Source organism: Ciconia boyciana, chromosome 9 (assembly GCF_034638445.1).
Source record: "Ciconia boyciana chromosome 9, ASM3463844v1, whole genome shotgun sequence".
Lineage (NCBI taxonomy): Eukaryota > Metazoa > Chordata > Aves > Ciconiiformes > Ciconiidae > Ciconia > Ciconia boyciana.
Window position 1 is genome coordinate 41,244,458 of NC_132942.1, and position 19,752 is coordinate 41,264,209.

General features: G+C 41.4%; 1 protein-coding gene across 4 annotated transcripts in view; it reads left to right on the forward strand.

The window, feature by feature from the left end:
* CMIP (c-Maf inducing protein) overlaps nucleotides 1–19,752 on the forward strand; it is a 139,953-nt gene that overhangs the window by 115,490 nt on the left and 4,711 nt on the right. For 2 of the 4 annotated variants that reach the window (XM_072872847.1, XM_072872850.1), the window contains exons 11-19: nucleotides 7,667–7,732; nucleotides 8,812–8,838; nucleotides 9,305–9,353; nucleotides 10,870–10,995; nucleotides 13,569–13,685; nucleotides 15,073–15,213; nucleotides 16,151–16,198; nucleotides 16,965–17,111; nucleotides 18,650–18,755. In XM_072872847.1, coding sequence (XP_072728948.1) covers nucleotides 7,667–7,732; nucleotides 8,812–8,838; nucleotides 9,305–9,353; nucleotides 10,870–10,995; nucleotides 13,569–13,685; nucleotides 15,073–15,213; nucleotides 16,151–16,198; nucleotides 16,965–17,111; nucleotides 18,650–18,755 — 827 coding nt within the window. The remainder of the gene's footprint in view (nucleotides 1–7,666; nucleotides 7,733–8,811; nucleotides 8,839–9,304; nucleotides 9,354–10,869; nucleotides 10,996–13,568; nucleotides 13,686–15,072; nucleotides 15,214–16,150; nucleotides 16,199–16,964; nucleotides 17,112–18,649; nucleotides 18,756–19,752) is intronic. The other 2 variants (XM_072872848.1, XM_072872851.1) reach the window with 1 other exon arrangement.

Sequence of the window (19,752 nt, forward strand, 5' to 3'; positions counted from 1 at the left end):
GTCCTGATGCTGGCTTGGATGCTGACTCACTAAGCATTTACGGTTTTGGTTTCATCATGCAGCTGACATACACTTATAAACAAATTCACGAATGGGCATGTTTTTCCTCACAGTCTCTCCACATTTTAAACATTTGATAGGCCAGGTCACAATCCCCATATAATTTCCTACACAAAGAACTCTTATTTCACTCCATACCTTAAAATAACATATTTTTTGGATGTGTTTGCTGTCTTTTTAAAAATCAAGCTCTTCAATAGCAACAGTGAAAATGGGAATCTCTTATTGTTATCGCATAGGTTGTAGGTGTGGAGCAGCTTTGTGCCCTTTTTCAGCTTGTACAATGGTAATTCTGAAGGGTGAAACCCACAAGATGTGTATAGTGAAGGACCAGTGATACTACAAAATTGGTGCAACTCTCCTCAGATTGCCTTGCCAGAGTCGACACTCTCCTTGAGAAATCACAACCTATGAGAATATAGGGCAGTTTCTAAGGCAGAGCCGTGGCTGGTATATATTGTAGCTCCACTGATTTGGGCTCCCTTCCATTCCTATTCATCCCTTGATTTTTTTTTTTTTTTTTTTTTTGGACCTGAAAGCATTAATGCAGAAATGAGTTCTGCTCTTAATTCTGTCACTGGCTTACTAGGAGGTTTTAGATAAGTCGCTTCTTTTTGTGCCTCAGTTTCCGTATCTGTAAAATATAGGTAAAGATTTTGAGTGTTGTTTTTTAAACTCTGAAACCAGTGCTGGAAAAGCATTGTAGAAGGGCTAACAAAAATGAAAGATAATGCTGTTGTGATGCTGATTCCTGGCATGCTGAAACTCTTCTTGAACAAAGGCTTTCTGATGCACTAAATACTATTACTGTACTTTGAAAAAACAAGAATGTGAAGAAAGAGAGTTGAAGAACATGCCAGTAGGAAGAAAACATTAATTATAAAACAACTGCTATCCAGGAGCTGAGCTCTCAGCAGGCAGTCACTAAAATAATGTTCTTATTAATAACAGTGGTAAGCCAAACATAAATAAGTCGCTTAGCATTGAATTTAATTGTTCTTTTAGGTGTCTGACTCAATATCATCATCAAAACAAGAGAGTCACCAACAATGATATCTTTTTTACATAATTAACTTAGGGCAGCAGGGAGTAATTTATTTAGGCAGATTTTAATTATTGAAAGTCTAGCAAATAAGAATTCTTAACAGTATCTTCAGCAGAGGACATTTTATTGTTCACCTAACTCCTACACAATACTTACTTTTTTGGGGAAAAAAAGCATTTCTAATATTGATAAAAATGTAACAGCAATTATTTAATAATCACTGTAATGCCTCACTTTTGGCACAGAAGGCTAAATGTGCAGATTAGAAAGTTCATCTGTGTGGCTGTTATCATAGCACCAAGAACGTCTTTGACCTTTTTTCTAATGTAGTTGAGTAACAGAACACAACTATTGCATGCTACAGGAAAACAGAAAATCATGGTTTTAAAGATGTTGGCAGATGACCCAAAGTCTGGGCAGATTTTAAAGGAGACACAGTCTCTAGTGGAACATGGTATTTTTGTCCTGCAGTCAAAAGTGGATCAAACTTCTGTGTCAATATTCTCTAATGCATTCTGGACTCTGATAGTGTTATTGATGCCAGTCGGTGCCTCCTGAATGCTACAAGTCTTAAACTGGTGCATAGAAAATGCACTAAATTAATTGAAATCTTTCTGTTCGTCATATTAAATTAGAGGCTCTGAGAGCTGCTTAGTGTTGTCCAGCTCCTACTTGCATGTTAATGTTTCTATGCATTAGAGAATTTCTTGTACAGCCAAACTTGTACTTGAACAGCACAACTGCAGTTAGAGAAATCTGCAGTAAAAGGGGTCGTGTGTCCTCTTCCTTGGACTGGATAACTTCAAAGTCTGAGTGTCACCTGAAGGACCCCACTGATCCCCCTGGCAACACCCAGCATATGGGGAGAACACTTAAACTGTGCCTATACTGAAATCTGGATCAACAAGTAGCCAACAAAACTGGCTGCAAGAAGAGACACCTCTTAGGGAGGCTGTGGCTGTGATGTTGTTGTATTGTAAGCTGTCACCCTTCATCTGTGTTATTTTTTGTTTCCATGGCTGCCAGTGTGGCAAGAGTCCTTCCAGATGCCCAAACACTTGTACCCCTCTCTGGGACTTGTGTGACCAGGGTAGAGTTGGCTCCTTTGAGCAAACTTGCATTGCTGTTTCCTGATGCTACCGTGCCAGCTGTGAGCAGTGGAGGCCTTTTCTGTTCTCAGCAGCCAGGGCAGGACCTTTCTAGGGCCTTTCAATGGTGCTAAATTTTCTTATTTTGAAAAAAACAAACAAGCCCAGCTCAAAAGAAGGCTGAACATGAAAAGGCACCTCACTGTTTTGCAGATAGCAGGTTTGTGCTTTATATGACAGGGGGTCTGATGGGGCTTTTTCTCAGCCTGCCCTGGAGCCCTGAGCTAAATCTTGTGTCATACAATTCAGAGGAGTTGGACCTAGAGGGACCTAGAGCCAGGGAAAGAAGGGATAAGGTACATGTCAGGGGGGTTTGGGGGGTGGTGGTGTCATCTTATTAGCTGATAATAGAGGAGTTACCTAAAAGATTTTTGATCTTGTCAAGCTGCTCAGTCTGGAGAAACAAGCTGCTTCCAAGTAGTTTTTCCTTGTCTTCTTATTATCCTCTAAAATCAGAGGACTCAGGGCTTGCAGCCTCTCGGTGATAAGACAGACAGCTTTCCAAACGCAAGCACCCACTGGAGCTTCCCCTGCCTTCTCTGCATTCCCCAATAGGTCAGTGGCATGCTCTGAATATCCCAAGTGGATTCTCTTATGTCATGTTTATCAGGGTTGCCCTGGGCTGCTAATATGTTTTGGATTGTTTGTGTCACACATGACATATGGGCAGGTTTTCATTTTGGTGAAAGGTGATCCTGGGGAAGGAAAATGTATTATGTTGGCAGGCCAATAGCGACGATGGCCCAAAGGCAAAGTCACTGCAGTCAGGGATTATTTAATTATTATGGTTGGCCAGCGTTCTGGCCAATCCCCTAAAAAAGGTTTCTGGGTAAGTAAATCTGTGTGCAGTAGCAGGTGACTGCTCTGACAGCTTCACCTGCTTGGCACCCTGACCTCCAGCCTAGCATGCATTTCCCAGGAACCCATAGATCGGGCTGCAGGTTGACTGCTGTGCTACTCACCTAAAATTGCAAATCCTGCAAAAATCAGAGCCAGTGAGTATATCAGGGAGTCTTTCTCCCCCTCCGCTTTTATAAGGCCAATCCCGGGATTTAAGCTGTGTGATGAGCGTGAGCGTTCAGCCCAGCACCCTTTGAAGAGCTCCAAAGGGAGTTTGTCACAGGCACTCTCCTGAGTTCTCCCGGTAGCTCTGTGCTCCCTCCTCCTCCTGGCATGGCCTCTTTCTCTGGCTCATTGCGGTGGTTGTTAACTGCAGCCAGAGCTAATCTATCTCCCTTTCTTTCCCTGCTTCAAACACTTCTATCTTGTTAGAGCTTTGAATGGACAAAAAAAAAAAGAAAAAAAAAGAAAAAAGCAACTGAAATGAAAGAAGAGTGCAGATGAGACGAGCACAGACAGATCGAAAATGTTTTTGAAAAGGGAATAGGTGGGAGGAGGAGAAACACCGTAGGCTTTTAATAAGTAGTTTAGTTTTATTCTTGTGCTATGTTTGTTTCATGTTTCCTAGCTCAGATTGAAGGGATTACAGGTTGTGTAGATTTTATGTTCAGGTCCCACTCATGTAACCAAACTATATATTTCATAGCAGACCGTTTTCTTTCTTTCTCCTCTTAAGCAAACAGGCTATGGTTTATTTTCACTGCCCTCTCACAGACCTGCTCTGCAAATGGATGCCATACATAACTCCCAGCTTCAAGAAAAGTCAGAGTTTGATACTGTCCAATTCTGCCTGCAGTGTTTCACTTGGTCTTAGTCTATTAGAGAGCAGCTTTTTTCTTCCTCTTGCCATTTCCTTTGAAGATCAGCCATGAAAAATTGATTGGTTCACATTATTACTAATCACAACTCTCCAGATTGCTCAAGGAGGAATTATAGTGGTGTAACAGTTAACGTGAGATGTCACAGGAACTAAGCCTCCAAGTGGGTCTCAGCTTTTAAGCTTCTGTTAGGAAAGATTTGTAGGTGCTTTATCTCATGTGATGTGAAACACCTTTAACACCTTTGAATTTCCTAACTCAGCCTTTTGGCTTTCAGGTCTCTTCTGCTCAAAAATCTGCTCTTAAAGTTGTTTGCAACTACCAATAAAAATGTGTCATTTTTAGAGTAAAATCAGCTACTGGTTTAGTAGCAGTTTCTAAAGAGTATGTATATTTAAAAAGAGAAAAAAAAAAAGAAAATAAAAAAGACTGCTCATTAGACTTGTCAGTTCTTTGAGGACCCAAGCGCCGATTCTCCAGTGCCAGCATTCAGGCTGCACCCTGAGGTCCCTTGCGAGAAGCGGGGCTGTGATGCGGAGGGTGAGTTGAGGCTTGGGCACAGCAGTGATCCCAAGAGGACAGCACTGCAGGACTTAACTGCTTCTGGGGATGGAAATGGTAACAGGAAGAGCACACAACACGCTGAGTACAGACATGCATGTTTGAGTGGAAGTATGGTGCTGGCTCAAGTCAGACTACTTCTTGTGGTCTGGACTATGTTCTCACACCTAACAAACGTAGTGAAACCCAGGTTGTGTGGATCAGAGACCTCTGGCACTTCTCATGGCTGCAGCTATAGATATATTGCATCGTCTTTCTCCTACAGAGACCTGGTAGGTAAACAAGAGACTTTCAGGTGAATCTGAATGTAGGTCAGAGCTCTGTGTCACTGATCCATTCAATTTGTAGGTCAGAAACAACAAATAGTGTTGTAGAGAGCCTTAATTAATCAAAGCTTTGTTAGAAGAACCCAGAGAGCTCATCTTAGAGGTGCTATGTTAAAGGTTTCCTTGACTTAGTTTATATGACAAGCCCCATCCTCAGATGTTTCATAATATTCACTTTACACAAAGTGGAAAAACAACCGCTTGTAATGAAGTCCTGCTTCATGTCTTGCTATTCTGAGGCACTAAACAAAGTTTGTCATCTTCCTTATTTGTTTAGTGCCTAAGCACATAAGGGATTTTTGTTTCTGGAAGGAACCTTGTGAACGGGTAATCACAAAGTGCTCTATCTGCGATGGACTCAGACTCGCACTTGCTTTAGGTTAGTGTAACACCCCTTATCTCAGAGTTGCTCCTCATTTAGACGAGAGAACAGAATTCCTGATGGAGGAGAAAATTGGGCTCAAAGCCTTCTAGCGCAACTGGCATGGGCATGAGGTTTCTTTTTTGGATTACTGTCGCTTCACGTGCACTATGCTTCGTGCCTCAAGTGCTAAAGATAACAAGAGGAAAATAAGCAAGTTGTATTTATTAGGGGACATAGCCAAGACTCTCAAATGTTATTTGTTTGGCGTTTTGAAGGGAACCAGCACTGAGATTTTTGCCTGGCCAGTGCCACCTCAGTTGCTGAAGTATGTGCCTTTAAGCCCCAGCCTTGTACCTAAGTGCTTTTATGGTTGTTTAATAACTGCAGGTGGGGGAGGAGACATCTCCCTGAACCCACAAGATGATGTGGTTCTTGGCCTCTTGGTAGAGGGATTTCAGGAAATGACTGGAAAGCATGTGCTATGATTATCTGGTAATGCACCCACGAAAAGGGCAGGACTACTTGCTGAAGTTGCCTACTGAAATTATAGGCATTTAGTTTTGTGCTAGGTTGCACCTAGCATGGGAAAGAAAAGCGTCTGTATTGAACTTGGGACTTTTGCATAACAGTATGGAAGAAGAGCTACTAACCCATCCCACAGTGCTTTTGTACGGCATTCATCTGTTTTTTAATATGTTAAGCTACTGTCAGATCATAGTTATTCTTGTGGATTGGTTACTTGCATGAGATGTTATATATTTTTGTAACCTGAACTCATTCTAATGTTGGGCAAGTGATAACTGCCTCCCTGGTTGATTTTTACATCGTGATTATCCCTTCAATTAAAATTTCTCTGCATGTTGCTTCTTAAGAATACTGCTCATACACATAAGTTTTCTTTGTGTCTATGAATGTGCCTTTGGGGACCGTCCAACATCATGCGTATTATTAGCTTAAGGAAATCTCTGTTTTATGTGGTTCAAAAAATGGATGAGACTTTTGGAAATGCATCCATCTTCAATTTCTCTGGGCTAGAACCTTCTCTTTGCAAAAAATGCATTATTTTGGAATGCTTCCTGTGCATATGTTGTCCGTTTCCAATGCTATCAGTAGATACTGCCCGTTTGAGAACATTACACTTCGTTCCTTCCTAAAGAAACACCATACTTTTGTGCCAAGTTTGCAGTAAGCTGCAGCCAATAATCTGACTTCTAAAACTGAAATCCAAAGGGTGACAGCAGTAAGAGGAGACAGTAGGCTATTCTACATTGTCTTCTACAGACATCCCAAGGTGTTTCACCCCATATGAGATTTACTATGTTTACTTCTGTGTGCACTCATTTGTATTAATTGGAGTGAGAGTGGCCTAGCAGGCAGTGCCAGCATCTGGGCTTTGGCTGGTGGGTTCTGTGCCCAATTTTGGTGCTGACTTGCCAAATTCTCGTATCTTCTGTGTTCTTCATTTCATCCATCTTACAATGATTGTTCCCTTTGTGCAGTGCATTGGTACGGCAGTTAATTGGTGCTAACTAACCAGTAAATGTTTGAGATCATTTGAAGGAGAGGGGTGGCAGTGTGCAAAGTGCCATTCCTACATGAGAAGCTGTACCTGCTTCACCACATGTGCTCGAGCAGCTGGCATTTTGCAGGTAGATTGAGATGAAACACTGCAGATTAGTTTGCGCTGACCAGTGCATGCTGTAAAGCAAAATGTTCTCTTTATTCTAGTTCACATGAGTATCCCCTTATGGATGGCTCCTCCGTAGAAGGACAATTCTGTATATTGACAGCAGACATCAAAACCAAATGCATCAGCTGGGATCTGTGGTGCTAACACAATGGAGAGGAGACATTTCTTACAGGGTCCAGTGGCCTGACCTCTCAGCTGTGATTATCCTCATCTGCCCTCTTTCAATCTTAATAATTTTGGCAGTTCTTCCTTCTCTAGTCTCTTCCCTCATAAGCTAAGAGCTTTGTACTCTTTAAACTGACCCATTCCTTTGTGCCAAGGTCAAAAGTGGTGGTGGGGGGTGTGTGTATGTGTCTGTTTTTACAAATGGGCTTATGTTTTATAGAAAAAAAAATAATTCCAATTAAATGCAGAGCAGAGCTGTAAATAGCAATGGCCTGGTAATTGCTGTACCAACTGAGATGAAAGTATTACTTAGTGATTAAATGTCAACAGGTTTCATAAACAGCAAATGTCTTTAAGTTGACATAAAGAAGGCCTCTCTGGAGGTCATTGTAAATACCAGATTTATTGTGCCTCAGTGGAGAATGTGCTGAAAATGGAAAGGGAAAGGTCACCGTAGATCTTTAGAGTGTCTCAGTACACCAGAAGGGTTGTTGGTGCCTGCAGCAAAAACCTTTTGACTCCTTGAACTAACTTTTGACAAACCATATTCAATACTTGGTATGTTATTAATAAAATGTTCATTTTTCAGGTCAGACTATGATGACTGGAGACCAGCACTGGCCAGCTTGCTTCAACCTATCCCATTTCCCAAGGAGTAAGTTTGCACTGTCTTAGTATTCACTGAGTTATTCTTGTTGCTGTTGTTTTCTGGGGAAATACAATGTCAGCTAAAACCCGATGGTAATAGGAGTTTTGTGCCTCTAGTATTCATTTACAATCTAGAGTTGATTTTGACTGATGCAGAGGGACGCAAAGACTTCCCCAACTTCATCTTCCTTCCCCATTTCTCTAAGATGATCCTGAAGACAAAAATGGTTAACTAGAGACAGGAAGACAAGAAAGGAAGGAAAGCTGGTGAGGAGGAGAGTAAAATAAGAGATTTAGTGGAGGAGGATGCTTTACTAGCATCACAGAGACTCATATAATTTGTATTTTGCATTAAAGGAAGAAGCTACCCTACGCATCAGCCAAGCTCCCTCAGAAACCTATTAATGAACAGTAGTGTTTATAAAATGCAGACCTCCCCGGACAAACATTACAACCTATAATTGTACAATTTGCTAGCTTATCACATCCCCTAATGACCTGATGTCTTGAATCAGAGAGGTCTAATCCTCTGTGCCAGGTTACCTGGGCTACAGCAAGAGCTTGGAGATAGGCAACAGAGATATCATTTACCTAAGTCAAACGTGAGTCCTGGGGGAGGCGTAAACCATACCATGGTGCAAGGCACTTCACAGAATGACCATTAATTGCTTTACTGATGTATGATGTTAATTGGTTGTGACCATACCTTAATTGCATTGCAATTATAGAATTCACCTGGCTCTTGGAGGTAGCCAAAATTCTGGTTTTAATTATATAGCTGTATTGTAAGTCTCTTACTTTCTTCTGACCCTTTCATCTGCTCCCACTGATGTTAGTCAGAGCCTTGTCTAAGACAGGACTCAGGAAGAGCTACAAGATTTGTTCCAAGTGATCCCCCCCCCCCCATGAATGGAGGAGACTTTACCTGATCTTTTTTGGAAAGATTATTCTTTTTGTCTTGTGTGCTGCAATTGCTTAGCAAATCCTTTTATTATCTGGAAAGAACTGCAAAGTGGTTGGTTGGTTTTTGTTCCAACCTCAAATCCTTATATTCTTCTGTTTTCTGTTTTCTCTTTTAAATTTCAGGGCTCTTGCACATGAGAAATTCACAAAGTAAGTTTGTGGGGCTTGTTTGTTTTATTAAAGGGGGTAATTACTTAAAATACTTGTACTAGTCAATAATAGCAATGATGCATTATTCAATATTGTGCCTCTAATGTTTTTTATCTGAGAGGCTGTGAGCATGTTCTGTTAGCAATAAAAAGATGTAGTTTTCTTTGTAATTTACTGTGACGGCAGGAGCCCAAGGACTAAAGACACTGGATGCTGATAGAATTTACAAACCAGTTCATCACTGCACATCTCTGAAAGCTTTTCTAGACTATTGTGAATAGACACTGTCCTTGGCAATCACTTTTAGACCTCATATTTCCTTCCTGTGGAAGCAGTTCAACTTGTTTCTCTCTAAAGTGCATGAATATATATCGTTTAAAGTGTAATCCAAGAGAAATGTGACACTTGTGTGAATACTGCAACCAGCAACTGCTTATTCGTGTCCTTTTAACTCTTGTTTTTTCAGGGAGCTGAAATACGTGATTCAGAGATTTGCAGAAGACCCGAGGCAAGAAGTGAGTTTATTGCCAGTTTACACAGAGTATTAATTGGAGGGATTGCAAGTACACTTGTTCAGATCTCTCCTTAAGTAGTTTGTTTCAAAACATTGTGTAGTTTGGCTGTGCTTAAGTCTCTTAGGGAGTAATAGCGACTTAGGGCACACGGTCTTAGTATGAATGGTTTCTTGCCTTATGTATAAACATGTATTGCGACCTCCTTGTCTGGCATCAGTTGATGTCCTTGCTCTGCAGTAAACTGCAACCAGCAAGATTTGCCCGCTCTGTTGAATCTCTCAGAGCTTTTCATCTTCCGTACAAAAAAAGGGAAGTGAAATCCATGGATCCATACAGCTTACAAAATAATGGGTTTTCTTTAGCTGCGTTTCAGTTGCATTGTGTGCAAATGACCATAATTCCCATGAATTAGCAGGAGAAAGGGGGTGGGAGGTGTGTTACTGGAATGAGTGCGTAGCTGTAGCCTCATGGTGGCTGACTGCTTCATAGCTGCACATGTAGCTTGTTCAACATCATCAGCTTTGGCTGAGTCAGAGGGAACCTCTCATCCATATTAATTTTTGGTGTTGGCATAAAGGGAAGAAAGTTTCCCCAGACTGTGGGTGAGGAGGCTGTGTCATCATCATCATTGCCCAGAACTCCTGGTTTTCATGGTTCTAGCCTTTGTGAGCAGTAGTCATCCTTGACAGATAAGAGAGACCTTATTGTCTTAGAATGGCACCAGGATTTCATGTCACTGGTGTTACATGCCCAAAGGAAAGAGCATGGACTTTACCTCCCCACCACACCCCTCAAAAATTGAAATAGAACATCTGTCCCTTCAAGGGGAAAAAAAAAAGAAAAAGGCATGAAAAAAAAAAAAAGAAAAAAAAAAAAGAAAAAGGAAAAAAAATGCTTAATTATGACTCCTCTGTTAAACAGTGGGACTAAATATATTAATCTCTACAGTGGGCAAAATTTAGACTAATGGTTGCTCACTGGTGCCAGTTCTTCTTATGTATCCCTGTTGAATTTTCCTTGTGGACTTCCTTCACCCTGACTCTGGTCAAGTTTTATTACAGCAGGAGTAACAGCAATTTTTAATGATTGGAATGAGCAAGCCATCAGCCACTGCGTTTGGTATGCAGATCACATCAGAAGTATAGACACACATGCTGGGAGGATGGGGGGGAAAATGCCAGAAGCTCAGAAATTTGAGTCTTTGTTTTTTGGTGGTTGTTGTTTTTTTCCAAGTGAAAGGAGCTGCTCTAGATTAGAGCCATTTTGTGTTTGATTTGTGTAAAGGGAATGAAAAAGGCCATGCAATTAGTGATGATACAGCTTCCCTCCTTGTTTGTACTGAAAAAATGGATTCTGTGAGTGGAGACTTGCCTGCAGCTCTGTAGATGGGAATATTAACCATGATATTTCCAGCAGTCCCCAGTTTTGCAGAGTTACTTCTTTTGGCCCAGTGTGGGAGACGCTGGTGATTATTGGCAGGAACTGTAACCTTCCCAATGTCTTCTCTTTTTGGCAGGTCCACTCATGTTTGCTGAGTGTGCGGGCTGGCAAAGACGGCTGGTTCCAGCTCTACAGCCCTGGAGGAGTGGCATGTGATGATGATGGAGAGCTGTTTGCCAGTATGGTACGTGTCTGCAATAATGTGAGTTTAGTAACTTCTTTGCAGTAAGTAGCTAATGCGTAGTTGACAGTAACAAAATTTACTTGCTTTTGTCAAAAAATTATCAAAATCGTAGTTCTGTAAACCACAAGTGTTTACCAGGAAATCTAAATCTTTGTATCACCAAATCCATTGCACTTCCTTGCAGTTGCAATTTGGTTAACACATTAGGTTTCTCTTTTTGAACTTCGGCGTGTTTTTTCAGTGGTGATGTAATGCACAAAACCCTGCATGTATATATGTATATGCATATGTGTGTATGTATGTATATATTTATAAATATGTGTGTTTGTGTGTCTGTACAAAAAAACTCTCAGAGAATATGGAATACTGGCAGACAGGGGAGACAGGCTGTTCTGCACATCCACACCTATAGTTTCCATTTATAGGCTACCCTGGAATTTAAAAACAACAGTAATACTGAATTAATCAAAGGATGGATAGATAGATACAAAAAAGTGTTATCAGTTTCCTGCCCAGTTACATTGTTGTGGCGAGGTATAATTAGAAACCAGCATTCCATTTCCCACAAGTTATTTCTTTTGTAACTCTTAGAAGGACTAGACAGAAAATAACAGGTTTTAATCACTGATGCTGGCACTGTCTTCCTGTGCAACCTGGGTCAAGTCACGTAGGTCTCACTGTGTCTTAATTCTCCATATAGCCAGTAAGATGAAAATGATATTACTTCCTTTCCCTGGTAAGGGGAAAAACATTTGTTGATGGTGGCTGTTGGGTATACAGTGAAGTGACTGTCAGGGGGATCTACACTTTGTGCATCTCCCACATGCTAAACATTTTGGGACATAAAGAACATGCATGTCTGTCTATACTGTTAATTTAACTTCACATGGATCAGATGCCTTTGAAACAGATAATGGTTTCACAAAAGGTTTCATCCCTCTTCACTGATTCTATGTCTTTTTATGTTTGAAAAGAAAATTTCTTCAGAACTATATCATTTCTGCTGAGAGCTTTTGTGGTCCAAGATATTTATGAGCATCAGGAGATGGCGTGCGTGAGAAAGCACAATGCTAACACACATTAATATGCAGTACTCTGTGCCCTTTGTAAGGATGTTGATAAATACTTAAAGAGCTGCTAACGACTAACCATAAAGTTTGAAAAACATCCTGTTCTTAGATGGACCTTACATTAGTGTTAGCGTCAGTATTTTCCATTGCTCAAAAAAACCTCCAAAAAAGCTTAATGATAACATTTGATAACAAATGATAACTGGATGAAATGAAATCCTTTTTGGCTTGAAGCTTACTGTTTTTAAAGGCCACCTGAGCTGATGGATACTTAAGAAAAAAACATTTTGTGTTTTTCTAAAGGCCTTGCTGCTAATGAAGCCATGAGGCAGAATTGCATGGTAGCGCATGTTCTGCATAGAATTGTCTCCATCATGGTGTGGTTGTGATATTTTCAGCAGTATTGAACATACTCCAGGCAATACCATGAACCAAGGGGACCACAGAACGTATTTACAAGCTTATTGTAGAGTAGTATTGATGTTGAGTCTACATAATGGAGCTCTTACTGCCCAGGTCATTGGAAACTATAAATTCTCACATAGTGCTCTGCCAGCAAGCTGGTGAATCAGCCGTCTGGGCCATAAAATAAGACTTTCAGCTAGGAACCTGAAATTCTCTGCAGCTAATCTCTAGGGCTTTTAAATGGGAAAGAATATTGCCAACCTCTTTTGTGAGAAGACACTGTTATATTTGATTTCTACAAGTGGCTTTGCATTTCTGCCATAGGTGTTACTATGTGATACCATCTAATGCTTTCTGGAGCTAGGAGAGAGTCTGCAGGACACTTTTGTGTCAGCTAGTGGACTCAAAGGAGTCTTACTCAGGCAGTGTTCTCAGCGTTTCTTTCCTTTCAGGGAAAACTGAGCAAAAGGGAAAGCAAGATAATGACCCAAGAGCATGAAAACACATGAAGTCATCTCTGACTTAGGGCTCAGGACTGCTGGATTTTCTTAAGGCACTCTGTCCTTTCCCAGTCAGCTCCTGTCTGTTCATTCTGAAAAGGGGATTTTGTCTGTCACCACCCCTTAACCAAGGCTAGTGTTCAGCCAGCAGATTGCCAGCACCACTGCCTTTTCCCTAGACATCCAGCCCACACAACCCTTGCTCACCAGCTGGCATTTCCAGAGAAACTGAACCGCAAACAGATGCAAAAGCAAAATCTCCTGTGGTTCCCCTGGGGCTGGGTTCATCATGTTACTAGGGATGGGGGCAATTGCACAGCTGCTGTGATGTTTCCTGGGGAGCCTATATCAGGCCTCTGGGCTGTCAGCTGAGCTCCTTTATGGAGGAAAACTACCCGCTCCCTCAGATCTTACTAGGCATCACCTTTCTCAAAAAGTCACTTCAATCAGCAATAAAGCTGTTGAGAGACTGCAACCATAATAGTAATGAGGGCCTCCTTTTCTTTAGGTTTGTTGCAAATACTTACCTTTGTTTGACTGCGTAACAACGTCCCTTCCAGAGGTATATGTGTTTCTTAGGCTTACACCTCTAATTTTAGCTCTGTTTCTCAAATAGGTTCATATTTTAATGGGATCCTGCTATAAAACAAAGAAGTTCCTGCTTTCACTGGCTGAAAATAAATTAGGACCTTGCATGCTACTGGCTTTGAGGGGTAACCAGACGATGGTAGAGGTAAGCCCTAAACATACATAGTCATAGGTTTACGAGCAGTATTCAGATGCGGTTTCACACTGCCTTTCCCAGAATTAGATCTAGTGGAACTAAAGAAGCCGAGTTCAGGTTTGTGTCATGTCAAACACCAGCAGTGGGCAGTTGTGTTTCTCTTAAGTGGAACAGAGTATTGTTGTTCCGCAGATATGAATGTGAATTACATGACAGGTGGGTGCAAGAATTTTTGGAGAGAGAGGTTGTTTGCTATAATTCAGTTGGAGAGGCTAAGATGGGAAATAAATGGCCCTGATGGTATAGACTGTGACGAGGGGTCAGAATTCTGAACCACAGGTTTTTCCATGATTAAATGCCTGATGCTTGTCTTGCCACCTGCAAAATGAGCAGTGCGCAAGAAGTGCATTTACAAAACCTTATTTACTTCCATTAACACGCATTTTTGTGTGCTTATGATTGGTTATTGTTGTTGCACTAATAGTTTATACATATTTTTCTGGGTTTCTTTAGAGAAGTTTCTTGATAAATGTGATCTGTGCATGCTAATTTAATCCAGTAAATAAAAGAGCGTGCTGCATGAATTTGAATATAATGTTGCTTGATATTTTTTTTCATTAAAAATAATTAAAATTATGGAGGGAATAAAAACTTTGCATTTTAATTGCAATGGCATGATATGTAGCTGAAAAGGAAAGGCAGCATGGAGAAAGCAGCTTGTGTCCTAAGCCCATGTGACCCACTGGAATCATTCCCTGGTGTCTATAACTTGCTCCTGGCAGACCCTTCCCCAGGGACGAGTCGGGCATGTTCCCTATGAGATGGAGGGTGTCCTGGCCACAGCGGCGAGTTCCCAGCATCATCATCTCTCAGAGCCTCTCTGGCCTTTCCCCATCCTGCCTTACAGACTGGATACACTTCACATGCATTCTGCTTGCACAGAAACCCCAGCACTTAGGGACAGAAAATCCAGCACTTAGGGAACTGCTTGGCTCTACTGCTCATATGTAATGTCCCAAGTCTGCCAATCTGCAGTCTAGCCGGTGTACCTGGGAAATACTGGATCGATTGTACCTGTTCTGAAGAGGGCTGTGGCATGAAGCCATCTTCCAGGACTGATGCAAAGTAATTGCACCTCTCAGTCAGAAAGAATGAGCACTAATGGAAGACAGGATAGATAGGCTGACTTTCAGAGATTAGAGTTCATTCTTTACGAATAAAAAATTGGTTTCTTGTGTTGGAAGGTCAGTAAATGTTGCTAAGATCCTCTAATCTAGCCTGCATACTGCATGCTCTAAAAACCTACCCAGTAATTTAAACTAGCATGCCCAGTGTAATTTGGAAGAAATTGAATGTAAGCACTGCAGTGACCACTCTTCTTTCATTCTGCTGCTAGATTTTGTGTTTGATGCTGGAATACAACATCATCGATAATAACGACACCCAGCTCCAGATCATCTCTACCCTGGAAAGCACAGACGTGGGAAAGAGAATGTATGAACAGCTGTGTGACAGGCAGAGGGAGTTAAAAGAGCTGGTATGTCGCCCTGCATGCAGTATTGCCATAGCACATTGCGGTCTGTACTCTCCAGAAATGGAGGCACAAAAGAAAGACAAGCAGGGTGTGAAATTCCCAGTTAACAACAGGATGGGAGCAGTATTTGGAGGATTTTACTGTGAATATATATACTGTGTGATATTTACTGATGTGTCTAATCCCATACTATGTTTATGGATGATATTCAATAACCTGCTTAGAATCTGTGTGAAAGAATAAAGGTGAAATCCTGCTGTCTTAAGATCTTACAAGTCAGCTTGTCAAATTCTGCCACCTTTTGACATATGAGTAGCAAATGGTTCTAGTACTGGCCAGCATTTCTTAATGCTTTGACATTCACAACATTTCACTGAGATGGTCTTTAGGTCTAGTTCTCAGAGCTAGAGCCTATGAGAAAAAAATATTTTTTCCTGATTTTAAAGACAGGATCTACAGACTGAAGATAGACATGCTCTCATTAGCACATTTTCACGTACACAAACGTACCCACAATCTTCCTCTTCCCTCTTTCACATTTATATTTGTCTTCCTTAACCCCTGCTCCCAGCCTGAAAAGTATATGCTTTTTTTGGAGTCAAACAAATGATTTATCAGCTGCACAGTCTCACCCTCTTTGCTATCTTAGTCCAGCATTTTAAGGCTGTTTCCTTTAAAGTAACCAAATAATGGCAGGCCGAATCAGACAAAATGCTGACCCATGGCACGAAGACCACTAGCTGTGGTTAGTGGATGTCCCCTGGGTAGCACACTCAGAAAAAAATCTGGTAGTGCAGAAAAAGCAGAGAAGAGGTGGAAGAGCTGCTGAGGAGCTTTGAAATTGGAGCAGGGTTTGCTCTAGTGAAGAGCTTGCTATACTGCAGTTGGTCTGAAATGTAGAATGGCAACTTGTTTGACCAAAATGTCTTCTCTCTTACAGCAAAGAAAAGGTGGTCCCACAAGGTTAACGCTGCCATCCAAATCCACAGTAAGTTAATCATGTCAATAGAAAAACAAACTTTATCTTTCCATATTTAAACACTTGATTTATGTTTGCCATGTGGCACAGTGGTTTTGGTCAGTCGAGAGGGGAGCCATTCCACTTCCTCTGTCAACCAACTTGTTTACACAAGTAAGGGCACATTTCTGCTCTTGGGTTTGTGCAGCCGTTTCCAACGGCAGTACAAGCGTTGGACTGTCAGATTTATACTGGTGTGCAGATTTGGAATTTACAGTAGGATCTAATGGTAGATTTGGGGACAGAATTTTGCATTAAAAAAGCAGACTTCACAATGTTCAATTCTGGATCTTAGACATGGAAGTCTGAAAGAGACACATCATTGTTGCAGTTAAACCTGGTGTAAACCCAGACTAACTCCACTGAGGCCAGGTAACTGTCCTGAACACAGTTTGGATCCAGAACTTGCGGTGAAATCTTCATTAAGTTAAAAGACCCATCTTCAATGTTTGTTCTGACACTGAAGCCTTCGTGTCTCATAAGGATACACATGCAAAGAAAACTTTTTGTCCTAATGTCTGAACACATTTTTCCCAGCGTGTGTGAAGTAGTGCTGCCACAAGAGCCCAGCTGCTTGCCAAACAAGCAGAAATTTCTCTATGTGGTTCTCTATTACTGTAAATGAGTAGTATAATTGTGCAGCTCTTGCTCGTTAACACTATCAGTGGCACCACTGCAGATGATTGCAGGCTGAGTAGTCAATAATTTTGCTTATCAATCTGTTCTTTGCTTGCAGGATGCGGACCTGGCCCGCTTGTTAAGCTCGGGATCTTTTGGAAATTTGGAAAACCTCAGCCTGGCCTTTACCAATGTGACAAGTGCTTGTGCTGAGCACCTCATTAAACTGCCTTCACTCAAGCAGCTGAACCTGTGGTCAACTCAGGTAAGTGCTTTGCAGGCTGAAACTCAGAGTGGGAACCAATGCTGACTAATTCTGAAATTTCACATTACGTCAGCAAGAGAAGAGTGTGTGAAGAGGCTTGCTTAGAATGAGTTTGTCCTCATCCTATTTTTACAGGGCCTTTCTATGGTCTAGCTCGTCTTGGAGGCTGATTTTTCTTCCTTCTTTTTTCTTTTTTTCTTTTTTTTTTTTTTAATTTTTTAAATTTTATTTTATTTTTAATTATAAAAGGGTTGCTGTTTTCTTGGGTTGAATGTACCAGTTAGGCATTGTTGATACTGTGTACTTTACAGTACATGTGCTGCTGTTCATCTGAGAAGTGCTTATGCTTTCACTCATTTAGGATGAAAAAAATAATGCTGTGCAGCTCATCTGGTCAAGCAAAACACAGAGTCTATGCAGTGCAGGCAGTGAATTGCCCTGAATGCTGATCAACCAGAATTTCTTTAAAAACAACAGCAACAGAAAGAAACTAAAATAGTGAATAAATAGAAGGAAACTATAATGAGAATGTGGTTATTTTGTAAGCAAAAAGAGGCCAAGTTAACTGAATAAATTATTCAGCTGTTAATTGAAAGAGCTTTTAAAATTAAATTTTTCTTCTACATTTCCCTGCTGGTTTTGGTCTCTGAGATTCTCCACTGAATAGGTTTTCCCCATTTTCTGTTAGCACGTATTTGTAGTGCTCGCTGAAAATATGAGTATTCTCAGTGCAACCACAAAAAGCAGCATTTTTTTTTTCACTCAAATGTCATGTAAATATCTTGTTTTGTTTTCCTAACTACTTTTGTATCTCAGAAATTTCCTCTTTTTGTGTGGGGAATATGAAGTAGAATCTGATTGCTTGCTTGTTTTAAGACTGTCTTGTATCTCCTCCAGATTTGTCCTAACAATGTAACTTTTGAATTTGAAAACTTTGATGCTTCTTGTTCAAAATGAGTTTGATTTCACTGGACAAAGAGCCTGCTTCTTGTATGATTTTTTTAAATTATTATTTAAAAAAAAAAAATCATACGAGTTTAGATTCCATTTTATTTTGCGATATCCTGGTTTCCATTAATCTAGAATTTAGAAACAGCAGAAACGAAGTGGGTCAATAGAACAATTACCAATCAATAGTACATTGTTCTTGAGACCAAAATAGCTAATTAATACCACTTGCGTTATGGTTGGGGTTTTTTGTGATGTGGTCGGGAACTGGCTGAGACTGCCATAACCATCTTATATAGCCTGGGTGGGAGCTCTCTCATACAAAGTCCAGACTTCAAAGGCACCGTTCTAATTAAATGATGGCCTGCGGTTAAGTGCACACAAGTCACTTAATTTTTCTGTCCCCCATCTGCAAAATAGGGATAAAACTATTTGCTTTCTCTCCTGTCATTTGAGATTGCGGTAAACAATCCAAGTGTGGCTTTGAGGGCTCATCTGCAAACCTCGTTTTAATGTGCCCTGTTTGCACTGAGGTACTTGCACATGATGTTCATGCATTGTTTGAAAACAACTTTGCTTGCGCCCCACAGTTTGGAGATGCAGGGTTGCGGCTTCTATCTGAACACCTCACGATGCTGCAAGTGCTCAACCTCTGCGAGACTCCTGTCACGGATGCTGGGCTGCTGGCACTTAGTTGTAAGTGACCAAAATAAGCTACGGAGGAAAATTATGTGGGGTCGGAGGAATTCACGTGGGTTCAGACAGAAGATTGGTTTCTTGGCTGCCACAGTGCTGTTTCCGCAGGGATTTAGGACAGGCCGTGGTTGTGTTTGGGTTTAAACTTCCCTCCTCCCTGCCCACTCAAGCAGCCGTTCAGCTGCAGGCAGGGGAAGTGGGACGGCGATCTCAGCCTGACGACGCTGAGTGGCCTAGTGTGGGCTTTGTTGTCCCAGACCGTGCTCTAGCTCTTGCCTCTGACTTTACTGATGGCACTTGTCTCAATCTCACATGGTGATCTGTTGCCCTGGGACTTCCTGGCTTTTCCCCCGTGCCCTCCTGTGGGTATCCCCTCTGAGTGGGAGTCTGACCTTGTGGTGCAGGAGGGGAAGATTGCAAAGCCATGTAGCAACTTATTAGTGAGTTTAGCAACCATGCACAGCAGGTTTCATACCTTCTCTGGCATTTTTTGTTCCTTCTTTTTTGGGGAGGTGAAACTCTCGTTATTCTTAATTTAAATAGGGCAAGGCAGAGTGGGGCCATCTAAGCAGCATTCAGGATTCCCTTGTGCACTGAGAGCTGGTCGGTGTGCCAGAATGAGACCCTTTCCTACATCCAACAGTGTTTTATAAACCTCTTCTATTGGGTTTAAAGGGCTCCTTTAATAGGCTTGATCCTACACAGACGTGCCAGGCAGGCCAGTAGTTATGGCTCATCTTAGGAAACTATTCTGCTAAGTACTGGAGCCTAAAATGGAAATGGGGGGGAGGGAGGGGAGAGGGAGGACTGCTAGATCAGCATGGCCCCTGCGTGCATCATGCAGAGCACTGAGAAGGGGCACTATTCAGAATAATGTGCAGGAAACTGATTACGAGAAGTTGCCTGAACTCCTTTGAAGTCAGAGGACTTAAGCATATGCTTAGTGGCCGTTCCTAAATGGGGACTTTTTCCTGGATGAGGGCCCAAACAGCTGTTT